This window comes from Carcharodon carcharias, chromosome 21, assembly GCF_017639515.1.
Source record: "Carcharodon carcharias isolate sCarCar2 chromosome 21, sCarCar2.pri, whole genome shotgun sequence".
Lineage (NCBI taxonomy): Eukaryota > Metazoa > Chordata > Chondrichthyes > Lamniformes > Lamnidae > Carcharodon > Carcharodon carcharias.
Genome location: NC_054487.1, coordinates 84,256,235 through 84,279,754, shown reverse-complemented (window position 1 = coordinate 84,279,754; position 23,520 = coordinate 84,256,235). Strand labels below are relative to the sequence as shown.

At 59.0% G+C, this 23,520-nt stretch overlaps 1 protein-coding gene across 2 annotated transcripts in view; it reads right to left on the bottom strand.

Moving 5' to 3' along the window:
• LOC121293360 (plakophilin-2-like) overlaps nt 1–23,520 on the bottom strand; it is an 88,188-nt gene that overhangs the window by 49,308 nt on the left and 15,360 nt on the right. The window contains exon 4 of one of the 2 annotated variants that reach the window (XM_041216350.1): nt 4,734–4,875. In XM_041216350.1, coding sequence (XP_041072284.1) covers nt 4,734–4,875 — 142 coding nt within the window. The remainder of the gene's footprint in view (nt 1–4,733; nt 4,876–23,520) is intronic. The other variant, XM_041216351.1, reaches the window with a different exon arrangement.

The window sequence follows — 23,520 nt, the reverse complement described above, 5'->3', positions numbered from 1 at the left end:
GTTGCAATAACCGAGATCTCACCTCAGTGCACTGCACTCTTACCTCCCTCTGGCACCCCAACCTCACTGCACCCGCTTGGCCGAGGGGCATGGGGCCTCTCCAGCTCCAGGGCCTCCTGCTCGTATCGAGTGAGGATTAGCAGGTCTGGGGGTCCCCCGCCTGTCCGTGACCTCTCTGTGTTATTATGGGATGTTTTCTCCTGAAAGGACAGTGGAGCATTGATTAGTCCGCCCTCTACCTGCAGCACCATTGCAACCTGGCCAATCCCACCTGAGGAACACCTCGCAGGGCTCAGCCGATTCATGACCCTGGGCAAGACAATCAGTCCGAGCAGCTGGGGCTCACCCCCTTGGCCAGATGTTGCTTCATTGACATTTGCCGCTCACACTCTAACATCTCTGAGGTCCACAGGGGGGGTGGGGGGGAGGTGGTGGATGGGCAGCTCTTACCTGTTCTGCAAAGTGACCCATTCCAACAGGGTTCTCACCCTTCCCGATCGCAGCAGATCACTGAACTGTTTCCAGCACCGGACCCATGAGTGCCTCACCACATTGAGGCTGCTCACCCTGGATGCCACCTCCTCCCAGGCCTTTTTGGTGAGGTGAGGGTGGTGGGGGGGGGGGGGGGGGGGGGGGGAACCTCCTCCTCCAGTCCCTGGGGACAAGGGTTTCTCTCCTGGACGCCACCTGCTCCAGGAGGGCACGAGGCACCCCTCAGAGAAACGCGCGGCCGATTGCCCCTCCGACCTGACCTCCCGCGACGCTGTCCATCACGAGGTCAACGTCCTTCACTGGGAGCCTTCCGGGGCTGCGGTGGCCGCTGGGTCACCATTGGACCCGGTGGACATCGAGCACCTGCCACACCCCGGCCCCTTTTCGGTCAGTCTTCAGCCACATCCAACGCTGGTAAAATCACGGTGCGGAGCTGATTGCGGGCGGCACTCGGGTTCCTGACCCCCCCCCCAACCCCGCCGAGGGAAAAATTCCGGCCTGAATGTCCGACAGAAGATGTGCCTCAGGACCCTGTGGAAGTCCAACACAGGGATCTATGTGGTAATTTGCCAGGAATTTTAAACTTCCGACAGGCAATTACCCTTCTCCCAGGACCCTGCCTGAAAGTCTCCGACTCTGACCCAGGGTTGGAGACTTGAGACTTTGGTACTTACCTGGATAGTCACCCAGAAAATGTGAGACAAAGTAGAATCTAATCTAACCTTTGGGGTAAATACACAACTGAGCCAACATGCCCCAACTATCCCCAACCACCCATCTAAACCTGCACCCCCCCCCCCACCCCCAAATCCAACCCGACTACCCCCAACCCGAACTGTCTACCCTCCTGATCATCTGACTACCCCCGGCCTTACTCTACCAACCCCCTGAAACCCCCCCCCAATTACCCTTGTTACCTGACCCGACTATTCCCCTACTACCCGCCGACTCCCAATCCGGCCCGGCTCCTGACTACCCCCCCCCACCCACCCCCCCGACTAACACTCTGACCACCCTCCCCCCCCCAAATGTAATTCCCCTGACCAGAATACCCCCCCCCCAAAACCGATGGGACATCACTACCCTCCCGACTCAGCCAGACTACACCCCCAACCCAACCCGTCTACCCCCCCCACCCCCCCCAACCAAACCTCCTGACTACACCCCCAACCCAACCTGTCTACCCCCCCGCCACCCAAACCTCCTGACTACACCCCCAACCCAACCCAACCCGTCTACCCCCCCCCACCCCCCCAACCAAACCTCCTGACTACACCTCCAACCCAACCCGTCTACCCCCCCGACCCCAACCCAACCAAACCTCCTGACTACACCTCCAACCCAACCCAACCCGTCTACCACCCCCCCCAACCAAACCTCCTGACTACACCCCCAACCCAACCCAACCCGTCTACCCCCCCCACCCCCCCCCAACCAAACCTCCTGACTACACCTCCAACCCAACCCAACCCGTCTACCCCCCCCACCCCAACCCAACCAAACCTCCTGACTACACCCCCAACCCAACCCGTCTACCCCCCCCCAACCAAACCTCCTGACTACACCTCCAACCCAACCCGTCTACCCCCCCCCACCCCCCCCAACCAAACCTCCTGACTACACCCCCAACCCAACCCAACCCGTCTACCCCCCCCACCCCAACCAAACCTCCTGACTACACCCCCAACCCAACCCGTCTACCCCCCCCCAACCAAACCTCCTGACTACACCTCCAACCCAACCCAACCCGTCTACCACCCCCCCCAACCAAACCTCCTGACTACACCCCCAACCCAACCCGTCTAACCCCCCACCCCAACCAAACCTCCTGACTACACCTCCAACCCAACCCGTCTACCCCCCCACCCCAACCAAACCTTCTGACTACACCCCCAACCCAACCCAACCCGTCTACCCCCCCCACCCCCTCCAACCCCCCCAACCAAACCTCCTGACTACACCTCCAACCCAACCCAACCCGTCTACCCCCCCCACCCCACCCCAACCAAACCTCCTGACTACACCTCCAACCCAACCCGTCTACCCCCCCACCCCAACCAAACCTTCTGACTACACCCCCAACCCAACCCAACCCGTCTACCCCCCCCACCCCCTCCAACCCCCCAACCAAACCTCCTGACTACACCTCCAACCCAACCCAACCCGTCTACCCCCCCCACCCCACCCCAACCAAACCTCCTGACTACACCTCCAACCCAACCCAACCTGTCTACCCCCCCCCACCCCACCCCAACCAAACCTCCTGACTACACCTCCAACCCAACCCAACCCGTCTACCCCCCCCACCCCACCCCAACCAAACCTCCTGACTACACCTCCAACCCAACCCAACCCGTCTACCCCCCCCACCCCCTCCAACCCCCCCAACCAAACCTCCTGACTACACCTCCAACCCAACCCAACCCGTCTACCCCCCCCACCCCACCCCAACCAAACCTCCTGACTACACCCCCGACCAGCCCTGACTACCCCGCTCCAGATACCCACTCCTCAATCTCGCCATTCACCCACACACCCGCTCACGAGCACCCATTAAAAGACTGGATGTTGGTGGTGGTGGGCGGGCAGGAGTTTCTGTTGTCGGGCGGGCGCAGGGGGCGGCCGTGAAATGGTCCGCCGCCCGCGATCGGGTCCCCATCGCGATTGTACCCCGGCTGGCTGGCTGGGCGGGCGGGCCGGCCGGCGCGATGGGCGCGCCTCAGTCACACGGAGAGGGGCGCGGTTTAAAATGGTGTTTAAACCTGTCTAAGATTTCCATTCCCTCTGGAAACCTCAACCCCGCCCCGCCCCGCCCCGCGGATGAGGTTTCATAAGAAGTCCAAACGGTCGGACGGGCGGTCGGTGGAAAGTGCAAGATCAGTTGCCTGCTTCAGGGCCTCACCAGGCCTCACCCGGCCTCTTCATTCGCTGCCAGGCGTGCTGCAGGCGCCCGCGTGCGCCCGCCGACTGATCAATGGCGCCAGTGCGCGATGACGTTGGGGGGGACCCTCGCCCCAGGGTCATCGCGCGGGATTTTACACCCGACCCTTGCCCTTTAAATACCCACCAGAATACGGCAGCTGCTGCTGTGAACAGGGGTCATGTCCTGACCCCACCCCTACCCCTACCCCTACCCCCACCCCCACTCCACTCCACTCGGACGGAGTTCCCCGGGAGACTTGCGCCGTGCCTTTCTCTGACGGCCAGGGATCAGAAGATCCTGTAAAGAATGTGCAGCGTCATAGGGTCGGGGGTCGGGGGTCCGGGGTCGGGGGTCGGGATCTTAGCGCGCAGCGGCTCCGATGATTCAAGGGCTTCAATCTATGGAGATAGGCAGGCGGGGCACCTGAACGTCTCTCCCACTGAGAAAAGAGAGATCTGCGTCTCAGGTCGCTTAAAATCAGATGACGTGCGTAGAGTGTTTTTTTTTTTTAAGGATGGTGTATTTTCTGTCCGACGGTTCTTCCAGGAGCGTTCATGACTCAACCAAACAGGTTGACAATCAGCCTGCCAGCCCTTTCAACACGCCCAGGGCAGGTGGTAAGAGTGGGAGAGATTCCTAGTCATTGTTTGATGTGGAGTGGTGCCCCTTGAAGCTATGTCTCCCGCCAAGGACAGAGAGAGATGCCCAGGGTCCCTCACCGATATGGCTATGAAAGATGGAGATTGGACTTATCCCTCTCTAGCAAGCCTGCACACTCCCAGTGTGGTCTTGTGATGTTTGTAGCACTGCTTTCAGATCGTTCTCCACATACTAATTAACTAACTTTTTCACTTGCTTGTCGCTGGCAAGGCACTTTTGAGCAAGTGATGATGGGCATTTTCTTCCAGCAATTACGTTTACAACCGGGTGACCTACCAGAGGGTCACCTGCAAAGTGTGGGACTGGAGTCACCTGTATGTCGGACCAGGTAAGAACGTAAGGAAATAGGAGCTGGAGTAGGCCATGCGGCCCTTCGAGTCTGGTCCGTCACTCAACAAGATCATGGCTGATCTTCCACCTCAACTGCAAATTCCCGTACCAGCCCATATCCCTAAATTCCTTCCACGCCCAAAAATCTGTCCATATCTGTAAGGGTGAACATCAAAAATAATTCTGTGGAAAACAAACATTTGAAAACAAGCCAGTTGGCTAAACAGAAAATAGAAACTCTTTGTAAAAACAAGACTACTTTTCATTCGTTCAGTCCTATTGAACGCCATCAAACCCTTGCCTTTAAACAAGGTGAAATCAAAGTTACCTCTTTCTTTGCCTCAGGTCTTTGGTAGCACTCATGTTGGATGAAATTAGCCCCATACAGTACGTAATCAACGTTATCATGTGTCAGGGCAGAGACTGCAGTTTCTATTGTCCACTCACCGTCATCATCCCCGCTTACACTGCTAAAAGAAAGTAATTTATATTAGAAATGCAGCATTAACACCCAATTAAGGTGAAATGTTAGACTGGAAATATTCAACAATCAGTAGCAGCAATATCTCCAACATTGCTCCACTCCACAATATTTAAATGTCCCTAGACTCTGTGGCCCTGCTCCCTCAGTGACTAAGTGGCTGTTTAAGATAAAGGATGATTCTGCGATCAGAATTCCCTACGTGGTGGATGATGTCTGCCGGGTGGACCTGGTCGCACTATCACAACGGTTTTTCAATTTGGATTTATTTTGAGATGTGTGCACTGAATTCAGACATAATAAGTCCACCACGACTTTCAGAGATTTAAAAAAAAACGAAATTAAAATATTTATTAATAAAAGAAAAGTTTTCAAGCACATATATAGGACTACAGATTACTACCATAATAACTCCTAAAATTCCTAATTAACCTGACGCATTGTTACCCCCCCCGCCCCGACCTTTAAAGCAATGGTCCAAAAATAGATTTTAGATTTTAAACAGTTACAGCAAATTAACACAATACACTGGACAGTGGAATTCCAAATGGCTTTCTCCAGCTTCAGTTTCAGTAGATAGCTGACTAATGCACAAATACTGAAGGTTCCCTTAAGGCTATTTCACACACTTCTGTTAGATCTCGCAATGCCTTTCCTGACACATAGCCTTATTCTCCTTTATATATGTTTCTCTCTTATTATGTAAATTCTATTGTTTCACATGCCTTTGAAACTGTAAATTCCTCACAATATAAAAACTTTCATGTTGCTACTACTTATTGTCAGTAACCTATGGGAAAAATAAACATTCCTTAGCCTTGCTTATCTGGCTAATTGTAAACAAACTAAAATCCCTTTGAAATCCAAATCTTCCTTCATCTATCTAAAAATGCAAATTCCCTTCATACTTTATGTACTAAGCCAGCATCCATGTTTATTCATTAGCATATCAAGCACCTAGCTTCTTTTGATGAGATAAAGCTTGCAGTCCACTGAACTCTAAATGTGATTAAATCACACACAGATGGACCCAACTTCTTACCCCCATAAATGTACTTTACAATAAACCAGAAAAATATTATGAAAATTATTATGCTTTCATGACATCACAAAAATGCAACCATCAGTAGCAGGAGAAGACCACATGGCCTGTCGAGCCTGCACCGCCATTCAATCATGGCTGACCTTGGGCTTCCACTCCAATTTTCACAACCACTCCCCATATCCCTCAATTCCCTGAGACACCAAATATCTGTCTGTCCCAGCCTTAAATATATTCAACAATGGAGCACCCACAACCCCTTAGCGTAGAAAATTCCACACTGGGATTACACCGAAACACCCAGACGTTAAAGCACACTCACGACAACATAGACTTGCATTTATATAGCGCCTTTGACACAGTAAAGCTATCCTAGGGCACTTCACAGGAGCCTAAATGGACAGAATTACACCAAGCCAAAGAAAGAGACATTAAGGGTAGTTGGGATCTCGTAGGAAGGGAGGCAGGGAGGTCCAGGGAGGGTATTAGGGCCGAAGCAGCTGAAGACACAGCCACCAATGGTTGAGTGATGGATATTGGGGATGCACGAAAACACAGAGTTGGAGGAGTACAGAAATCTTGGAGGGTTACATGGTGTCAAATGGTCTTTACAGCACAGAAACTGGCCAACTGGCCCAGTTGGTTTGGTGCTGGTGTTTATGCTCCATACAAGCCTCCTCCCACCTCTCTTCGTCACATTGCATCAATATCTCTCTAAAAATCATCAACAATTAGAGTAGTCAAATGCGTGGACGCAATGTGTAATGCATTTACAGTGCATCGTCATACTCACCGAGCCAGCTGGTCCCGTGGATGGTAGGGCTGGGAGGGTTACCACAGATTGGGTCAGATGGGCAGGTTTGCCAGAGCCCAAAGCCACCAAATCTGGACATCACACGTGGAGGATGATGTCCGAGGCCTGATGTTTCACCTGTGCGGTGGTGTCACCCCATTCGAAGATTCTGCGCCGTTGGAGAGACAGCGGGTGTGGGGGGTGAGGTGGGGGTGGGTGGTTGGGGAGTGCTGGGGTGGTGGGGGGGGGTGGGGGGTGGGCGGGGGTGGAATGGTGGGTTAAGAGATCGGAAAGGTATCCAAACAAACCTGGCAATTTGCATTCCTGTTGCAATGAGCCTGCTGCAGATGGGGAAGGGAACGAGCCCAGGCCTCCTGGTGCTTTAGCCAGGGAATGGGCTATGCAGCAAAACACTGGATGTGAAGCCTTCTGGTACCAGACAGTGGTCAGACTGGCTAAAAACCAGACTGTCTGGTACAAAACCGAACGTCTGGCCACCCTAGGGCTGTGATCATGGAGGGATTCGAACACAAGGCCCAAACAGGCTGTGTCAGTGTTTTCCCTTCGCCAAACAAATAGATTTAATCACAATGAACCACCCTGTTTCCAGGCCTATCCATTGTTTCTTTCCCTACACTCACCTGTCCAATCTCATCTCAAATGTTGACATAGTTTCTGCCTCAAACAATAGCTGCAGGAGTGAATCTCGCAGCCTCACAGCTCTGGGTGTGAAGAGGTTTCTCCTCGCCCCTGTTCTAAATCTTTATTCCTTGGCCCCTCACTCACCAGTCAACTACAGGAAACACCGCTTCTCTCTTTTTAAATATTTCTTTGTGGCGTTGGAGCTTTGCTGGCCAGGCCACAGCTTTTATCGCTCATCACTCACTGCCCTTTGGAAGGGAGAGGGGTGAGAATGTTTTATTTAAAGAGTGTCCCAAAATTAAATACCTTAAGATGAAATAAAATCAACAATTGTGCGGCTAACACTGCACCTGGAGGACTGTGTACATCCCTCAGCACTTCACATTTGAAAGGAGTGTAGTGCAGCTTCACTTCCAATACATTTATTTTTCCTTATTCACAGATGTGGACATCAATGCCTAGGCCAGGATTTATCGCCTATAGGGTAACAGTCAACCACATTGCTGTGGGTATGGGCCAGACAGCAGATTTCCATCCCTAAAGGACACTAGTGAACCAGGTGGAATTTTAATGCAATGCTTTCATGGTCATCATTTGACTTTTAATTCTAGATTTTAAAAAAAAACTGCATTCATATTTCACCAAGATTAAAGCAAAAAAAAACTGCAGGTGCTGGAAATCCAAAACAAAAATAAAAATACCTGGAAAAACTCAGCAGGTCTGACAGCATCTGCGGAGAGGAACATTCGTGTCTGTATGACTCTTCAACAGAACTAAGGAAAAATAGAAAAGAAGTGAAATATAAGCTGGTTTAAGGAGGGATTTGGGACAAGTAGAGCTGGATAGAGGGCCAGTGATAGGTGGAGATAACCAAAAGATGTCATAGACAAAAGGACAAAACCACCTTCAACACCTCCTTGTCTGCGACATCTTTTGGTTATCTCCACCTATCACTGGCCCTCTATCCAGCTCTACCTGTCCCACCACCCGCCCCCCCCCCCCCCTTAAACCAGCTTATGTTTCACCCCTTTTCTATTTTTACTTAGTTCTGTTGAAGAGTCATACGGACTCGAAACATTAACTGGTTTTCTCTCCGCAGATGCTGCCAGACCTGCTGAGTTTTTCCAGGTATTTTTATTTCACTGTCTGTCATTGTGGGATTTGAACTCAGATCTCCACAGCATTACCTTGGGTCTCTGGAATACAAGCCCACTGACAATATCACTGCGCCACCACCTCACCTGAATAGGCTGGTGCTGCCAGGAATAGAGAAGGTTATGGGGTGATTTGATTGAGGTTTTTAGGATTTTTGAGAGGAGTTAATAGGGTCGATGGAGAGAAACTGTAACCATGGTTGGAAAAGGGGACTTAAAATCAGAGGCAGGCCCTTCAGGAGAGAAGCTGGGAAACGCTTTACACAAAGGATGGTGGAAGTGTGAAAGTCTCTCCCACAAGAGGCCTAGATGCTGCATAAATTAACAATGTTAAATCTGAGATCAATAGATTTCTCTTGGATAAGGGAATGAAATGATATGGAGCCAAGGTGGGTGGATAAAGTTTGGATACAGATCAGCCATGGTCTTACTGAATGATGGAACAGGCTGGAGGGGCTGAATGGCCTCCTCCTGTTCTTATCTGTCGGAAAACCTGATAATAAGTCAACTTTACAAGAGTCAAGAAACATAAAAGCTTCAAAAGGAGGGGAGGTTTCTCGCAGCAGTTCAGTGATTGCTCCATAATAAGCCTCCTTTCGTGTGGTTTGTGTTGAAAGTTAACACAGTATTAATTTATATCCTTTTTTATTGCCGAGTGAGATTTGCCCCACATCACAGGTGCTCCTTGCTGTGAAGTGCAGGGTTTAAAGTGAACCAATGCTTTTATTAATAAGGCTTGGGGAGGACTTTAGTACCAGTGTGTTAAGTACTCGTGTAGGATACAGCACTGTTCACATCTCCTGGTCACTCAGTGAACTGTACAATCAAATTAACCAAATCCACATATTCAATCAGAGTTCTTGGTGCTAATTCCCAGGTGAACCTTTTGCCCAGTCTCAATTATTTTGAATTCTGGTCTATCTTTATCCTGCCTGCAGCTACCAGGTTTCTAAATATAACTGTGGTCCAGTGGGTAGGACTCTTGCCCTCAGTTAGGAGGTTGTGGGTTCAACTCCCTCTCTCGTGATTTGAGTTTAGAATCCAGGCTGACATTCCCAGTACATCTTTCTTTCACTGGGTTCGGGTGCCTTAGATTGGACAATTGCTTCAAGGCTTCTACAGTGAGAATAACACAGATTAAAGATTGGCTGATCTTGCAGGGGGCGCACTCACCACACATGCAGTTGCTGTGATGTCACTGCCAGCAATGGCGTAGGGAGCGGCCTGCATCAAAGAACAAGGTTTTGGATACCTGCCGATCGCTGCCCCACTCCCAACCTCTCACCACCCTGCCCGCTACCTCACTCGCTATTCCGCTCACCTCCCACTCGGTGACCCTCTTGCCACCCCACTCCCAACCCTTCAGCCCTCGCTGCCTCTCTCAGTACCTCATTCCCCTCCCCAATAGGGAGATGGTGGTATAGTGGTGATGTCACTGGACTAGCAATCCAGAGGCCTGACTAATGCTCTGGGGACACGGGTTCGAGTCCTGGTGGAATTGAAACTCAGTTAGTGATCCGGAATTATAAAGCTAATCCCAATTATGGTGAAACAATCATCGATTGAAGTAAAAGACCATTTGATTCACTATTGCCCTTAAGGGAAGGGAAATCTGCCATCCTTACCTGGTCATGTGACTCCTGACCCATAGTAGTGTAGCTAACTCTTAACTACCCTCTGAACTGGCCTAGGAAGCCAATCAGTTGAAGAGATGGGCAATAAATGCTGGCCTAGCCAGTGATAACCACACCCACATTCCGTGGAAGAATAAAGGGGAAGGGGGAAGCAGTGCTTGGCACAGTGACGGAAGTGGAAAGTGGGAGGGAGTAACACCAGCTGCACAATGGTGATGACAGCGGCACCGACTTCCTGTTCATGTGTGGTGGAGGAGATCCAGGGTTGGAGAATCTCCAGGAGCATTCAACATGCTAGCACTGCTGGGGGGAAAAATGTAGCATAAGGATATGTGGCCTAGCAAGGCTTAATGTGGGACTGGGAAGGAGTGTAATGTAAAGAGACACATGACCTGAGACTACAGTCAGTTGTGTCCTGGACAGAGGCCAGTGTAGAAGCAAGCATGGAGTTAGCTCCTAGCTAGGGCTAAACCCTGTATATATGTACATTGTAATGTGTTAACAATGAACAGGTAATGTCAACCACACAAGACACAGAACCTTCATGTGAGACTTACTGAACATGCAACAAAAAATGGATTTGAACAGAAGCAATGGGGATGAGAATTCCCTGCTGGTCCTGTAAGGAAAGTGGGGTGCGAGTACTTAACTTGATCACTTGGAATCTGTTGACCCTTACGCTCCACTGCACAGGGAGGGAATAAAATGTTCTCATGTTTTCTGCTGCATTTGCAAATATTTGTTTGTGACATAATAGAGGCAAATTTCCCTATATTTGCAAACAACATTTCTCATGCATGGGAAAGAGTCTGCATTTTCAAATCACTTTCCACTGCCTCAGAATGCCCTAAAATGTTTTTGAAGTGTTGTAAGAAATGGAGCACAGTAAGCTCCCACAAACAGCAATAAGATAATGATCAGACTTTAGTGATGTCAGTTCAGGGTTTAATACTGGCCAGGACACTCCTCTGCTCTTCTTCAAATAACTGGGGCATTTTGCATCCACCTGAGAGAGCTGAGTGGTTTAATGCCCCATCTGAAAGTCAGCACTTCCGACGGTGTGACACTCCCTCAGTACTGCAATCACTCAGTACAGTCCCTCCAACAGTGCAGCACTCCCTCAGTGCTGACCCTCTGACAGTGCAGCAGTCCCTCTGTTCTGAACCCCTGACAGTGCAGTGCTCCCTAGGTACAGACCCTTCAACAGTGCAGTGCTCCCTCAGTACTGACCCTCTGTCATGAAGTTATTAATATATATAATATTTAGGAAAATGTTTTTCTTTTAAAATAGAGGTTTAGTCTGCGGATCTGTCTTAATTGGATTAAAGCCAGTTAGTGGGTGCTTTGATATGTACTAGTTTTGATATGGAAGAGAGATAGCGTGCACTTGCATCTTTTGAATAGAGCATTCAAGAAGTGGGATGTAAACTTGACACCTTTCTAACAGTTACCAAGCAATATGTTTATATTACTAATAAAATTGGTGCAATGAAAGAGGTCTCATTGTTAAAAGGTGAAGTTCAAAGAGGTTGTTGATATGATGAGAATTAACATTCAATGGGGCTGGTAGGGATAACTTCAGTAGTTTGCGGGTGTGTAGAGCAGAGGCAATGTGAGATCAAAAGGCAGCTGCAAACCTCCAGCTGGCTCCACAGTGAAAAGAGCCTCATTTTGAATGTGTAAAGTGAAAATGCTTTGCCTGGTGTCTGGTTAAGTCTGTGAGTTGCTGCTACCTTAATGGGGGTAAGTTTGGGAATTAGTTAAAAGTTATGATAGTAGTAATTTGTGGCCATGTGTACATATATTTTAACCTGTGTAAATTAAAGTGTTTCATTTAGTTTAATGTAAAACCTCGAGAACTAGTGGTCTGATTCCTGAGTTTAGAGTTGCATCTCAACATAACATTTAAAATTATTGATTTTGACGATTGTTTAAAGTTTCCCTCTAGAATTTTTAAATAACTCCACTTTACACACTGCATCGGTCATAACACCCCCTGACAGTGCGGCACTCCCTCAGAACTGACCCTCTGACAGTGCGGCACTCCCTCAGAACTGACCCTCTGACAGTGCGGCACTCCCTCAGTACTGACAGTGCGGCACTCCCTCAGTACTGACCCTCTGACAGTGCGGCACTCCCTCAGTACTGACCCTCTGACAGTGCGGCACTCCCTCAGTACTGACCCTCTGACAGTGCGGCACTCCCTCAGTACTGACCCTCTGACAGTGCGGCACTCCCTCAGTACTGACCCTCTGACAGTGCGGCACTCCCTCAGTACTGACCCTCTGACAGTGCGGCACTCCCTCAGTACTGACCCTCTGACAGTGCGGCACTCCCTCAGTACTGACCCTCTGACAGTGCGGCACTCCCTCAGTACTGACCCTCTGACAGTGCGGCACTCCCTCAGTACTGACCCTCTGACAGTGCGGCACTCCCTCAGTACTGACCCTCTGACAGTGCGGCACTCCCTCAGTACTGACCCTCTGACAGTGCGGCACTCCCTCAGTACTGACCCTCTGACAGTGCGGCACTCCCTCAGTACTGACCCTCTGACAGTGCGGCACTCCCTCAGTACTGACCCTCTGACAGTGCGGCACTCCCTCAGTACTGACCCTCTGACAGTGCGGCACTCCCTAGGCACTGATGGCCTGACAGTGCAGTGTTCTCCCAGCACTACACCAAGGGTATCAACCCAGATTGTGCGCTTAGGCCTGTGGAATGCAGCTTGAACCCACGACCCTCTGAGTCAGAGATAAGAGTGCCTCTCGGTGAGCTACAGCTGATGCTGCTATAAGGCAGAAACTGAAAGCGGGTAAATAAATTGGGCAGTTTCCACCTCCTAGGCTAGTCCGAGGAATGCAGCAGAGTGAGGAACGCGGCAGAGTGAGGAGTGAGGAACGCAGCACAGTGAGGAACGCGGCAGAGTGAGGAGTGAGGAACGCGGCAGAGTGAGGAGCGAGGAACGCGGCAGAGTGAGGAGCGAGGAACGCGGCAGAGTGAGGAGCGAGGAACGCGGCAGAGTGAGGAGCGAGGAACGCGGCAGAGTGAGGAGCGAGGAACGCGGCAGAGTGAGGAGCGAGGAACGCGGCAGAGTGAGGAGCGAGGAACGCGGCAGAGTGAGGAGCGAGGAACGCGGCAGAGTGAGGAGCGAGGAACGCGGCAGAGTGAGGAGCGAGGAACGCGGCAGAGTGAGGAGCGAGGAACGCGGCAGAGTGAGGAACGCGGCAGAGTGAGGAACGCGGCAGAGTGAGGAACGCGGCAGAGTGAGGAACGCGGCAGAGTGAGGAACGCGCGAGTGAGGAGCGAGGAACGCGGCAGAGTGAGGAGCGAGGAACGCGGCAGAGTGAGGAGCGAGGAACGCGGCAGAGTGAGGAGCGAGGAACGCGGCAGAGTGAGGAGCGAGGAACGCGGCAGAGTGAGGAGCGAGGAACGCGGCAGAGTGAGGAACGCGGCAGAGTGAGGAACGCGGCAGAGTGAGGAACGCGGCAGAGTGAGGAACGCGGCAGAGTGAGGAACGCGGCAGAGTGAGGAACGCGGCAGAGTGAGGAGTGAGGAACTCGGCAGAGTGAGGAGTGAGGAACTCGGCAGAGTGAGGAGTGAGGAACTCGGCAGAGTGAGGAGTGAGGAACTCGGCAGAGCGAGGAGTGAGGAACTCGGCAGAGCGAGGAGCGAGGAAGGTGGCAGAGCGAGGAGCGAGGAACGCGGCAGGGCGAGGAGCGAGGAACGCGGCAGGGCGAGGAGCGAGGAACGCGGCAGGGCGAGGAGCGAGGAACGCGGCAGGGCGAGGAGCGAGGAACGCGGCAGGGCGAGGAGCGAGGAACGCGGCAGGGCGAGGAGCGAGGAACGCGGCAGGGCGAGGAGCGAGGAACGCGGCAGGGCGAGGAGCGAGGAACGCGGCAGGGCGAGGAGCGAGGAACGCGGCAGGGCGAGGAGCGAGGAACGCGGCAGGGCGAGGAGCGAGGAACGCGGCAGGGCGAGGAGCGAGGAACGCGGCAGGGCGAGGAGCGAGGAACGCGGCAGGGCGAGGAGCGAGGAACGCGGCAGGGCGAGGAGCGAGGGACGCGGCAGGGCGAGGAGCGAGGAACGCGGCAGGGCGAGGAGCGAGGAACGCGGCAGGGCGAGGAGCGAGGGACGCGGCAGGGCGAGGGACGCGGCAGGGCGAGGGACGCGGCAGGGCGAGGGACGCGGCAGGGCGAGGGACGCGGCAGGGCGAGGGACGCGGCAGGGCGAGGGACGCGGCAGGGCGAGGGGCGCGGCAGGGCGAGGGGCGCGGCAGGGCGAGGGGCGCGGCAGGGCGAGGGGCGCGGCAGGGCGAGGGGCGCGGCAGGGCGAGGGGCGCGGCAGGGCGAGGGGCGCGGCAGGGCGAGGGGCGCGGCAGGGCGAGGGGCGCGGCAGGGCGAGGGGCGCGGCAGGGCGAGGGGCGCGGCAGGGCGAGGGGCGCGGCAGGGCGAGGGGCGCGGCAGGGCGAGGGGCGCGGCAGGGCGAGGGACGCGGCAGGGCGAGGGACGCGGCAGGGCGAGGGACGCGGCAGAGCGAGGGGCGAGGGACGCGGCAGAGCGAGGGGCGAGGGACGCGGCAGAGCGAGGGGCGAGGGACGCGGCAGAGCGAGGGGCGAGGGACGCGGCAGAGCGAGGGGCGAGGGACGCGGCAGAGCGAGGGGCGAGGGACGCGGCAGAGCGAGGGGCGAGGGACGCGGCAGAGCGAGGGGCGAGGGACGCGGCAGAGCGAGGGGCGAGGGACGCGGCAGAGCGAGGGGCGAGGGACGCGGCAGAGCGAGGGGCGAGGGACGCGGCAGAGCGAGGGGCGAGGGACGCGGCAGAGTGAGCAACGCGGCAGAGTGAGCAACGCGGCAGAGTGAGCAACGCGGCAGAGTGAGGGGTGGGGAACGCGGCCGAGTGAGGAGTGGGGAACGCGGCCGAGTGAGGAGTGGGGAACGCGGCAGAGTGAGGAGTGAGGAACCTGGCAGAGTGAGCAACGCGGCAGAGTGAGGAGGGAGGAACGCGGCAGAGTGAGGGGTGGGGAACGCGGCAGAGTGAGGAGTGGGGAACGCGGCCGAGTGAGGAGTGGGGAACGCGGCCGAGTGAGGAGTGGGGAACGCGGCAGAGTGAGGAGTGAGGAACGCGGCAGAGTGAGGAGTGAGGAACGCGGCAGAGTGAGGAGTGAGGAACGCGGCAGAGTGAGGAGTGAGGAACGCGGCAGAGTGAGGAGTGAGGAACGCGGCAGAGTGAGGAGTGAGGAACGCGGCAGAGTGAGGAGTGAGGAACGCGGCAGAGTGAGGAGTGAGGAACGCGGCAGAGTGAGGAGTGAGGAACGCGGCAGAGTGAGGAGTGAGGAACGCGGCAGAGTGAGGAGTGAGGACAGCGGCAGAGTGAGGAGTGAGGACAGCGGCAGAGTGAAGAACGCGGCAGAGTGAGGAACGCGGCAGAGTGAGGAACGCGGCAGAGTGAGGAACGCGGCAGAGTGAGGAACGCGGCAGAGTGAGGAGTGAGGAACTCGGCAGAGTGAGGAGTGAGGAACTCGGCAGAGTGAGGAGTGAGGAACTCGGCAGAGTGAGGAGTGAGGAACTCGGCAGAGTGAGGAGTGAGGAACTCGGCAGAGTGAGGAGTGAGGAACTCGGCAGAGTGAGGAGTGAGGAACTCGGCAGAGTGAGGAGTGAGGAACTCGGCAGAGTGAGGAGTGAGGAACTCGGCAGAGTGAGGAGTGAGGAACTCGGCAGAGTGAGCAACGCGGCAGAGTGAGGAGTGAGGAAGGTGGCAGAGTGAGGATTGAGGAACGTGGCAGAGTGAGGAGCGGGGAACGCGGCAGAGTGAGGAACGCGGCAGAGTGAGGAGTGAGGAACGCGGCAGAGTGAGGAGTGAGGAACGTGGCAGAGTGAGGAACGTGGCAGAGTGAGGAGTTAGTGAGGAACGCGGCAGAGTGAGGAGTGAGGAACGCGGCAGAGTGAGGAGTGAGGAACGCGGCAGAGTGAGGGGTGAGGAGTGAGGAACGCGGCAGAGTGAGGGGTGAGGAACGCGGCAGAGTGAGGGGTGAGGAACGCGGCAGAGTGAGGGGTGAGGAACGCGGCAGGGTGAGGGGTGAGGAACGCGGCAGGGTGAGGGGTGAGGAACGCGGCAGGGTGAGGGGTGAGGAACGCGGCAGGGTGAGGGGTGAGGAACGCGGCAGGGTGAGGGGTGAGGAACGCGGCAGGGTGAGGGGTGAGGAACGCGGCAGGGTGAGGGGTGAGGAACGCGGCAGGGTGAGGGGTGAGGAACGCGGCAGGGTGAGGGGTGAGGAACGCGGCAGGGTGAGGGGTGAGGAACGCGGCAGGGTGAGGGGTGAGGAACGCGGCAGGGTGAGGGGTGAGGAACGCGGCAGGGTGAGGGGTGAGGAACGCGGCAGGGTGAGGGGTGAGGAACGCGGCAGGGTGAGGGGTGGGGAACGCGGCAGAGTGAGGGGTGGGGAACGCGGCAGAGTGAGGGGTGGGGAACGCGGCAGAGTGGGGGGTGAGGAGTGAGGAACGCGGCAGAGTGAGGAACGCGGCAGAGTGAGGAACGCGGCAGAGTGAGGAACGCGGCAGAGTGAGGAACGCGGCAGAGTGAGGAACGCGGCAGAGTGAGGAACGCGGCAGAGTGGGGAACGCGGCAGAGTGGGGAACGCGGCAGAGTGAGGAGTGGGGAACGCGGCAGAGTGAGGAACGCGGAACGCGGCAGAGTGAGGAACGCGGAACGCGGCAGAGTGAGGAACGCGGAACGCGGCAGAGTGAGGAACGCGGCAGAGTGAGGAACGCGGCAGAGTGAGGAACGCGGCAGAGTGAGGAACGCGGCAGAGTGAGGAACGCGGCAGAGTGAGGAACGCGGCAGAGTGAGGAACGCGGCAGAGTGAGGAACGCGGCAGAGTGAGGAACGCGGCAGAGTGAGGTGTGAGGAACGCGGCAGAGTGAGGTGTGAGGAACGCGGCAGAGTGAGGTGTGAGGAACGCGGCAGAGTGAGGTGTGAGGAACGCGGCAGAGTGAGGTGTGAGGAACTCGGCAGAGTGAGGAGTGAGGAACTCGGCAGAGTGAGGAGTGAGGAACTCGGCAGAGTGAGGAGTGAGGAACTCGGCAGAGTGAGGAGTGAGGAACTCGGCAGAGTGAGGAGTGAGGAACTCGGCAGAGTGAGGAGTGAGGAACTCGGCAGAGTGAGGAACGCGGCAGAGTGAGGAGTGAGGAAGGTGACAGAGTGAGGATTGAGGAACGTGGCAGAGTGAGGAGCGAGGAACGTGGCAGAGTGAGGAACGCGGCAGAGTGAGGAGCGAGGAACGCGGCAGAGTGAGGAGCGAGGAACGCGGCAGAGTGAGGAGCGAGGAACGCGGCAGAGTGAGGAGCGAGGAACGCGGCAGAGTGAGGAGCGAGGAACGCGGCAGAGTGAGGAGCGAGGAACGCGGCAGAGTGAGGAGCGAGGAACGCGGCAGAGTGAGGAGCGAGGAACGCGGCAGAGTGAGGAGCGAGGAACGCGGCAGAGTGAGCAACGCGGCGGAGCGAGGAGCGAGGAACGCGGCGGAGCGAGGAGCGAGGAACGCGGCGGAGCGAGGAGCGAGGAACGCGGCGGAGCGAGGAGCGAGGAACGCGGCGGAGCGAGGAGCGAGGAACGCGGCGGAGCGAGGAGCGAGGAACGCGGCGGAGCGAGGAGCGAGGAACGCGGCGGAGCGAGGAGCGAGGAACGCGGCGGAGCGAGGAGCGAGGAACGCGGCGGAGCGAGGAGCGAGGAACGCGGCGGAGCGAGGAGCGAGGAACGCGGCGGAGCGAGGAGCGAGGAACGCGGCGGAGCGAGGAGCGAGGAACGCGGCGGAGCGAGGAACGCGGCGGAGCGAGGAACGCGGCGGAGCGAGGAACGCGGCGGAGCGAGGAACGCGGCGGAGTGAGGAGCGAGGAACGCGGCGGAGTGAGGAGCGAGGAACGCGGCGGAGTGAGGAGCGAGGAACGCGGCGGAGTGAGGAGCGGGGAACGCGGCAGAGTGAGGAGCGGGGAACGCGGCAGAGTGAGGAGCGGGGAACGCGGCAGAGTGAGGAGCGGGGAACGCGGCAGTGTGAGGAGCGGGGAACGCGGCGGTGTGAGGAGCGGGGAACGCGGCGGTGTGAGGAGCGGGGAACGCGGCAGTGTGAGGAGCGGGGAACGCGGCAGTGTGAGGAGCGGGGAACGCGGCGGTGTGAGGAGCGGGGAACGCGGCGGTGTGAGGAGCGGGGAACGCGGCGGAGTGAGGAGCGAGGAACGCGGCGGAGTGAGGAGCGGGGAACGCGGCGGAGTGAGGAGCGGGGAACGCGGCGGAGTGAGGAGCGGGGAACGCGGCAGGGTGAGGGGCGAGGAACGCGGCAGGGTGAGGGGCGAGGAACGCGGCAGGGTGAGGGGCGAGGAACGCGGCAGGGTGAGGGGCGAGGAACGCGGCAGGGTGAGGGGTGAGGAACGCGGCAGGGTGAGGGGTGAGGAACGCGGCAGGGTGAGGGGTGAGGAACGCGGCAGGGTGAGGGGTGGGGAACACGGCAGGGTGAGGGGTGGGGAACGCGGCAGAGTGAGGGGTGGGGAACGCGGCAGAGTGAGGGGTGGGGAACGCGGCAGAGTGAGGGGTGAGGGGTGGGGAACGCGGCAGAGTGAGGAACGCGGCAGAGTGAGGAACGCGGCAGAGTGAGGAACGCGGCAGAGTGAGGAACGCGGCAGAGTGGGGAACGCGGCAGAGTGGGGAACGCGGCAGAGTGGGGAACGCGGCAGAGTGGGGAACGCGGCAGAGTGGGGAACGCGGCAGAGTGGGGAACGCGGCAGAGTGGGGAACGCGGCAGAGTGAGGAGTGCGGAACGCGGCAGAGTGAGGAGTGCGGAACGCGGCAGAGTGAGGAGTGCGGAACGCGGCAGAGTGAGGAGTGCGGAACGCGGCAGAGTGAGGAGTGCGGAACGCGGCAGAGTGAGGAACGCGGCAGAGTGAGGAACGCGGCAGAGTGAGGAACGCGGCAGAGTGAGGAACGCGGCAGAGTGGGGAACGCGGCAGAGTGGGGAACGCGGCAGAGTGGGGAACGCGGCAGAGTGAGGAGTGCGGAACGCGGCAGAGTGAGGAGTGCGGAACGCGGCAGAGTGAGGAGTGCGGAACGCGGCAGAGTGAGGAGTGCGGAACGCGGCAGAGTGAGGAGTGCGGAACGCGGCAGAGTGAGGAGTGCGGAACGCGGCAGAGTGAGGAACGCGGCAGAGTGAGGAACGCGGCAGAGTGAGGAACGCGGCAGAGTGAGGAACGCGGCAGAGTGGGGAACGCGGCAGAGTGGGGAACGCGGCAGAGTGAGGAGTGCGGAACGCGGCAGAGTGAGGAGTGCGGAACGCGGCAGAGTGAGGAGTGCGGAACGCGGCAGAGTGAGGAGTGCGGAACGCGGCAGAGTGAGGAGTGCGGAACGCGGCAGAGTGAGGAACGCGGCAGAGTGAGGAACGCGGCAGAGTGAGGAACGCGGCAGAGTGAGGAACGCGGCAGAGTGAGGAACGCGGCAGAGTGAGGTGTGAGGAACGCGGCAGAGTGAGGAGTGAGGAACGCGGCGGAGTGAGGAGTGAGGAACGCGGCGGAGTGAGGAGTGAGGAACGCGGCGGAGTGAGGAACGCGGCGGAGTGAGGAACGCGGCGGAGTGAGGAACGCGGCGGAGTGAGGAACGCGGCAGAGTGAGGAGTGAGGAACGCGGCAGAGTGAGGAGTGAGGAACGCGGCAGAGTGAGGAGTGAGGAACGCGGCAGAGTGAGGAGTGAGGAACGCGGCAGAGTGAGGAACGCGGCGGAGTGAGGAACGCGGCGGAGTGAGGAACGCGGCGGAGTGAGGAACGCGGCGGAGAGAGGAACGCGGCAGAGTGAGGAGCGAGGAACGCGGCAGAGTGAGGAGCGAGGAACGCGGCAGAGTGAGGAGCGAGGAACGCGGCAGATTGAGGAGCGGGGAACGCGGCAGAGTGAGGAGCGGGGAACGCGGCAGAGTGAGGAGCGGGGAACGCGGCAGAGTGAGGAGCGGGGAACGCGGCAGAGTGAGGAGCGGGGAACGCGGCAGAGTGAGGAGCGGGGAACGCGGCAGAGTGAGGAGCGGGGAACGCGGCAGAGTGAGGAGCGGGGAACGCGGCAGAGTGAGGAGCGGGGAACGCGGCAGAGTGAGGAGCGGGGAACGCGGCAGAGTGAGGAGCGGGGAACGCGGCAGAGTGAGGAGCGGGGAACGCGGCAGAGTGAGGAGCGGGGAACGCGGCAGAGTGAGGAGCGAGGAACGCGGGAGAGTGAGGAGCGCGGAACGCGGCAGAGTGAGGAGCGCGGAACGCGGCAGAGTGAGGAGCGCGGAACGCGGCAGAGTGAGGAACGCGGCAGAGTGAGGAGTGAGGAACGCGGCAGAGTGAGGAGTGAGGAACGCGGCAGAGTGAGGAGTGAGGAACGCGGCAGAGTGAGGGGTGAGGAGTGAGGAACGCGGCAGAGTGAGGGGTGAGGAACGCGGCAGAGTGAGGGGTGAGGAACGCGGCAGGGTGAGGGGTGAGGAACGCGGCAGGGTGAGGGGTGAGGAACGCGGCAGGGTGAGGGGTGAGGAACGCGGCAGGGTGAGGGGTGAGGAACGCGGCAGGGTGAGGGGTGAGGAACGCGGCAGGGTGAGGGGTGGGGAACGCGGCAGAGTGAGGGGTGGGGAACGCGGCAGAGTGAGGGGTGGGGAACGCGGCAGAGTGAGGGGTGGGGAACGCGGCAGAGTGAGGGGTGGGGAACGCGGCAGAGTGAGGGGTGGGGAACGCGGCAGAGTGAGGGGTGGGGAACGCGGCAGAGTGAGGGGTGGGGAACGCGGCAGAGTGAGGGGTGGGGAACGCGGCAGAGTGAGGGGTGGGGAACGCGGCAGAGTGAGGGGTGGGGAACGCGGCAGAGTGAGGGGTGGGGAACGCGGCAGAGTGAGGGGTGGGGAACGCGGCAGAGTGAGGGGTGGGGAACGCGGCAGAGTGAGGGGTGAGGAGTGAGGAACGCGGCAGAGTGAGGAACGCGGCAGAGTGAGGAACGCGGCAGAGTGCGGAACGCGGCAGAGTGAGGAGTGCGGAACGCGGCAGAGTGAGGAACGCGGAACGCGGCAGAGTGAGGAACGCGGAACGCGGCAGAGTGAGGAACGCGGCAGAGTGAGGAACGCGGCAGAGTGAGGAACGCGGCAGAGTGAGGAACGCGGCAGAGTGAGGAACGCGGCAGAGTGAGGAACGCGGCAGAGTGAGGAACGCGGCAGAGTGAGGTGTGAGGAACGCGGCAGAGTGAGGTGTGAGGAACGCGGCAGAGTGAGGTGTGAGGAACGCGGCAGAGTGAGGAGTGAGGAACGCGGCAGAGTGAGGAACGCGGCAGAGTGAGGAACGCGGCAGAGTGAGGAACGCGGCAGAGTGAGGAACGCGGCAGAGTGAGGAACGCGGCAGAGTGAGGAACGCGGCAGAGTGAGGAACGCGGCAGAGTGAGGAGTGAGGAACGCGGCAGAGTGAGGAGTGAGGAACGCGGCAGAGTGAGGAGTGAGGAACGCGGCAGAGTGAGGAACGCGGCGGAGTGAGGAACGCGGCGGAGTGAGGAACGCGGCGGAGTGAGGAACGCGGCGGAGTGAGGAACGCGGCGGAGTGAGGAACGCGGCGGAGTGAGGAACGCGGCGGAGTGAGGAACGCGGCGGAGTGAGGGGCGGGGAACGCGGCAGAGTGAGGGGCGGGGAACGCGGCAGAGTGAGGGGCGGGGAACGCGGCAGAGTGAGGGGCGGGGAACGCGGCAGAGTGAGGGGCGGGGAACGCGGCAGAGTGAGGGGCGGGGAACGCGGCAGAGTGAGGGGCGGGGAACGCGGCAGAGTGAGGGGCGGGGAACGCGGCAGAGTGAGGGGCGGGGAACGCGGCAGAGTGAGGGGCGGGGAACGCGGCAGAGTGAGGGGCGGGGAACGCGGCAGAGTGAGGGGCGGGGAACGCGGCAGAGTGAGGGGCGGGGAACGCGGCAGAGTGAGGGGCGGGGAACGCGGCAGAGTGAGGGGCGGGGAACGCGGCAGAGTGAGGGGCGGGGAACGCGGCAGAGTGAGGGGCGGGGAACGCGGCAGAGTGAGGGGCGGGGAACGCGGCAGAGTGAGGGGCGGGGAACGCGGCAGAGTGAGGGGCGGGGAACGCGGCAGAGTGAGGGGCGGGGAACGCGGCAGAGTGAGGGGCGGGGAACGCGGCAGAGTGAGGGGCGGGGAACGCGGCAGAGTGAGGGGCGGGGAACGCGGCAGAGTGAGGGGCGGGGAACGCGGCAGAGTGAGGGGCGGGGAACGCGGCAGAGTGAGGGGCGGGGAACGCGGCAGAGTGAGGGGCGGGGAACGCGGCAGAGTGAGGGGCGGGGAACGCGGCAGAGTGAGGGGCGGGGAACGCGGCAGAGTGAGGGGCGGGGAACGCGGCAGAGTGAGGGGCGGGGAGTGAGGAACGCGGCAGAGTGAGGAACGCGGCAGAGTGAGGAACGCGGCAGAGTGAGGAACGCGGCAGAGTGAGGAACGCGGCAGAGTGAGGAACGCGGCAGAGTGAGGAACGCGGCAGAGTGAGGAGTGAGGAACGCGGCAGAGTGAGGAGTGGGGAACGCGGCAGAGTGAGGAGTGAGGAACGCGGCAGAGTGAGGAGTGAGGAACGCGGCAGAGTGAGGAGTGAGGAACGCGGCGGGGTGAGGAACGCGGCGGGGTGAGGAACGCGGCGGGGTGAGGAACGCGGCGGGGTGAGGAACGCGGCGGGGTGAGGAACGCGGCGGGGTGAGGAACGCGGCGGGGTGAGGAACGCGGCGGGGTGAGGAACGCGGCGGGGTGAGGAACGCGGCGGGGTGAGGAACGCGGCGGGGTGAGGAACGCGGCGGGGTGAGGAACGCGGCGGGGTGAGGAACGCGGCGGGGTGAGGAACGCGGCGGGGTGAGGAACGCGGCGGGGTGAGGAACGCGGCGGGGTGAGGAACGCGGCGGGGTGAGGAACGCGGCGGGGTGAGGAACGCGGCGGGGTGAGGAACGCGGCGGGGTGAGGAACGCGGCGGGGTGAGGAACGCGGCGGGGTGAGGAACGCGGCGGGGTGAGGAACGCGGCGGGGTGAGGAACGCGGCGGGGTGAGGAACGCGGCGGGGTGAGGAACGCGGCGGGGTGAGGAACGCGGCGGGGTGAGGAACGCGGCGGGGTGAGGAACGCGGCGGGGTGAGGAACGCGGCGGGGTGAGGAACGCGGCGGGGTGAGGAACGCGGCGGGGTGAGGAACGCGGCGGGGTGAGGAACGCGGCGGGGTGAGGAACGCGGCGGGGTGAGGAACGCGGCGGGGTGAGGAACGCGGCGGGGTGAGGAACGCGGCGGGGTGAGGAACGCGGCGGGGTGAGGGGTGAGGAACGCGGCGGGGTGAGGGGTGAGGAACGCGGCAGGGTGAGGGGTGAGGAACGCGGC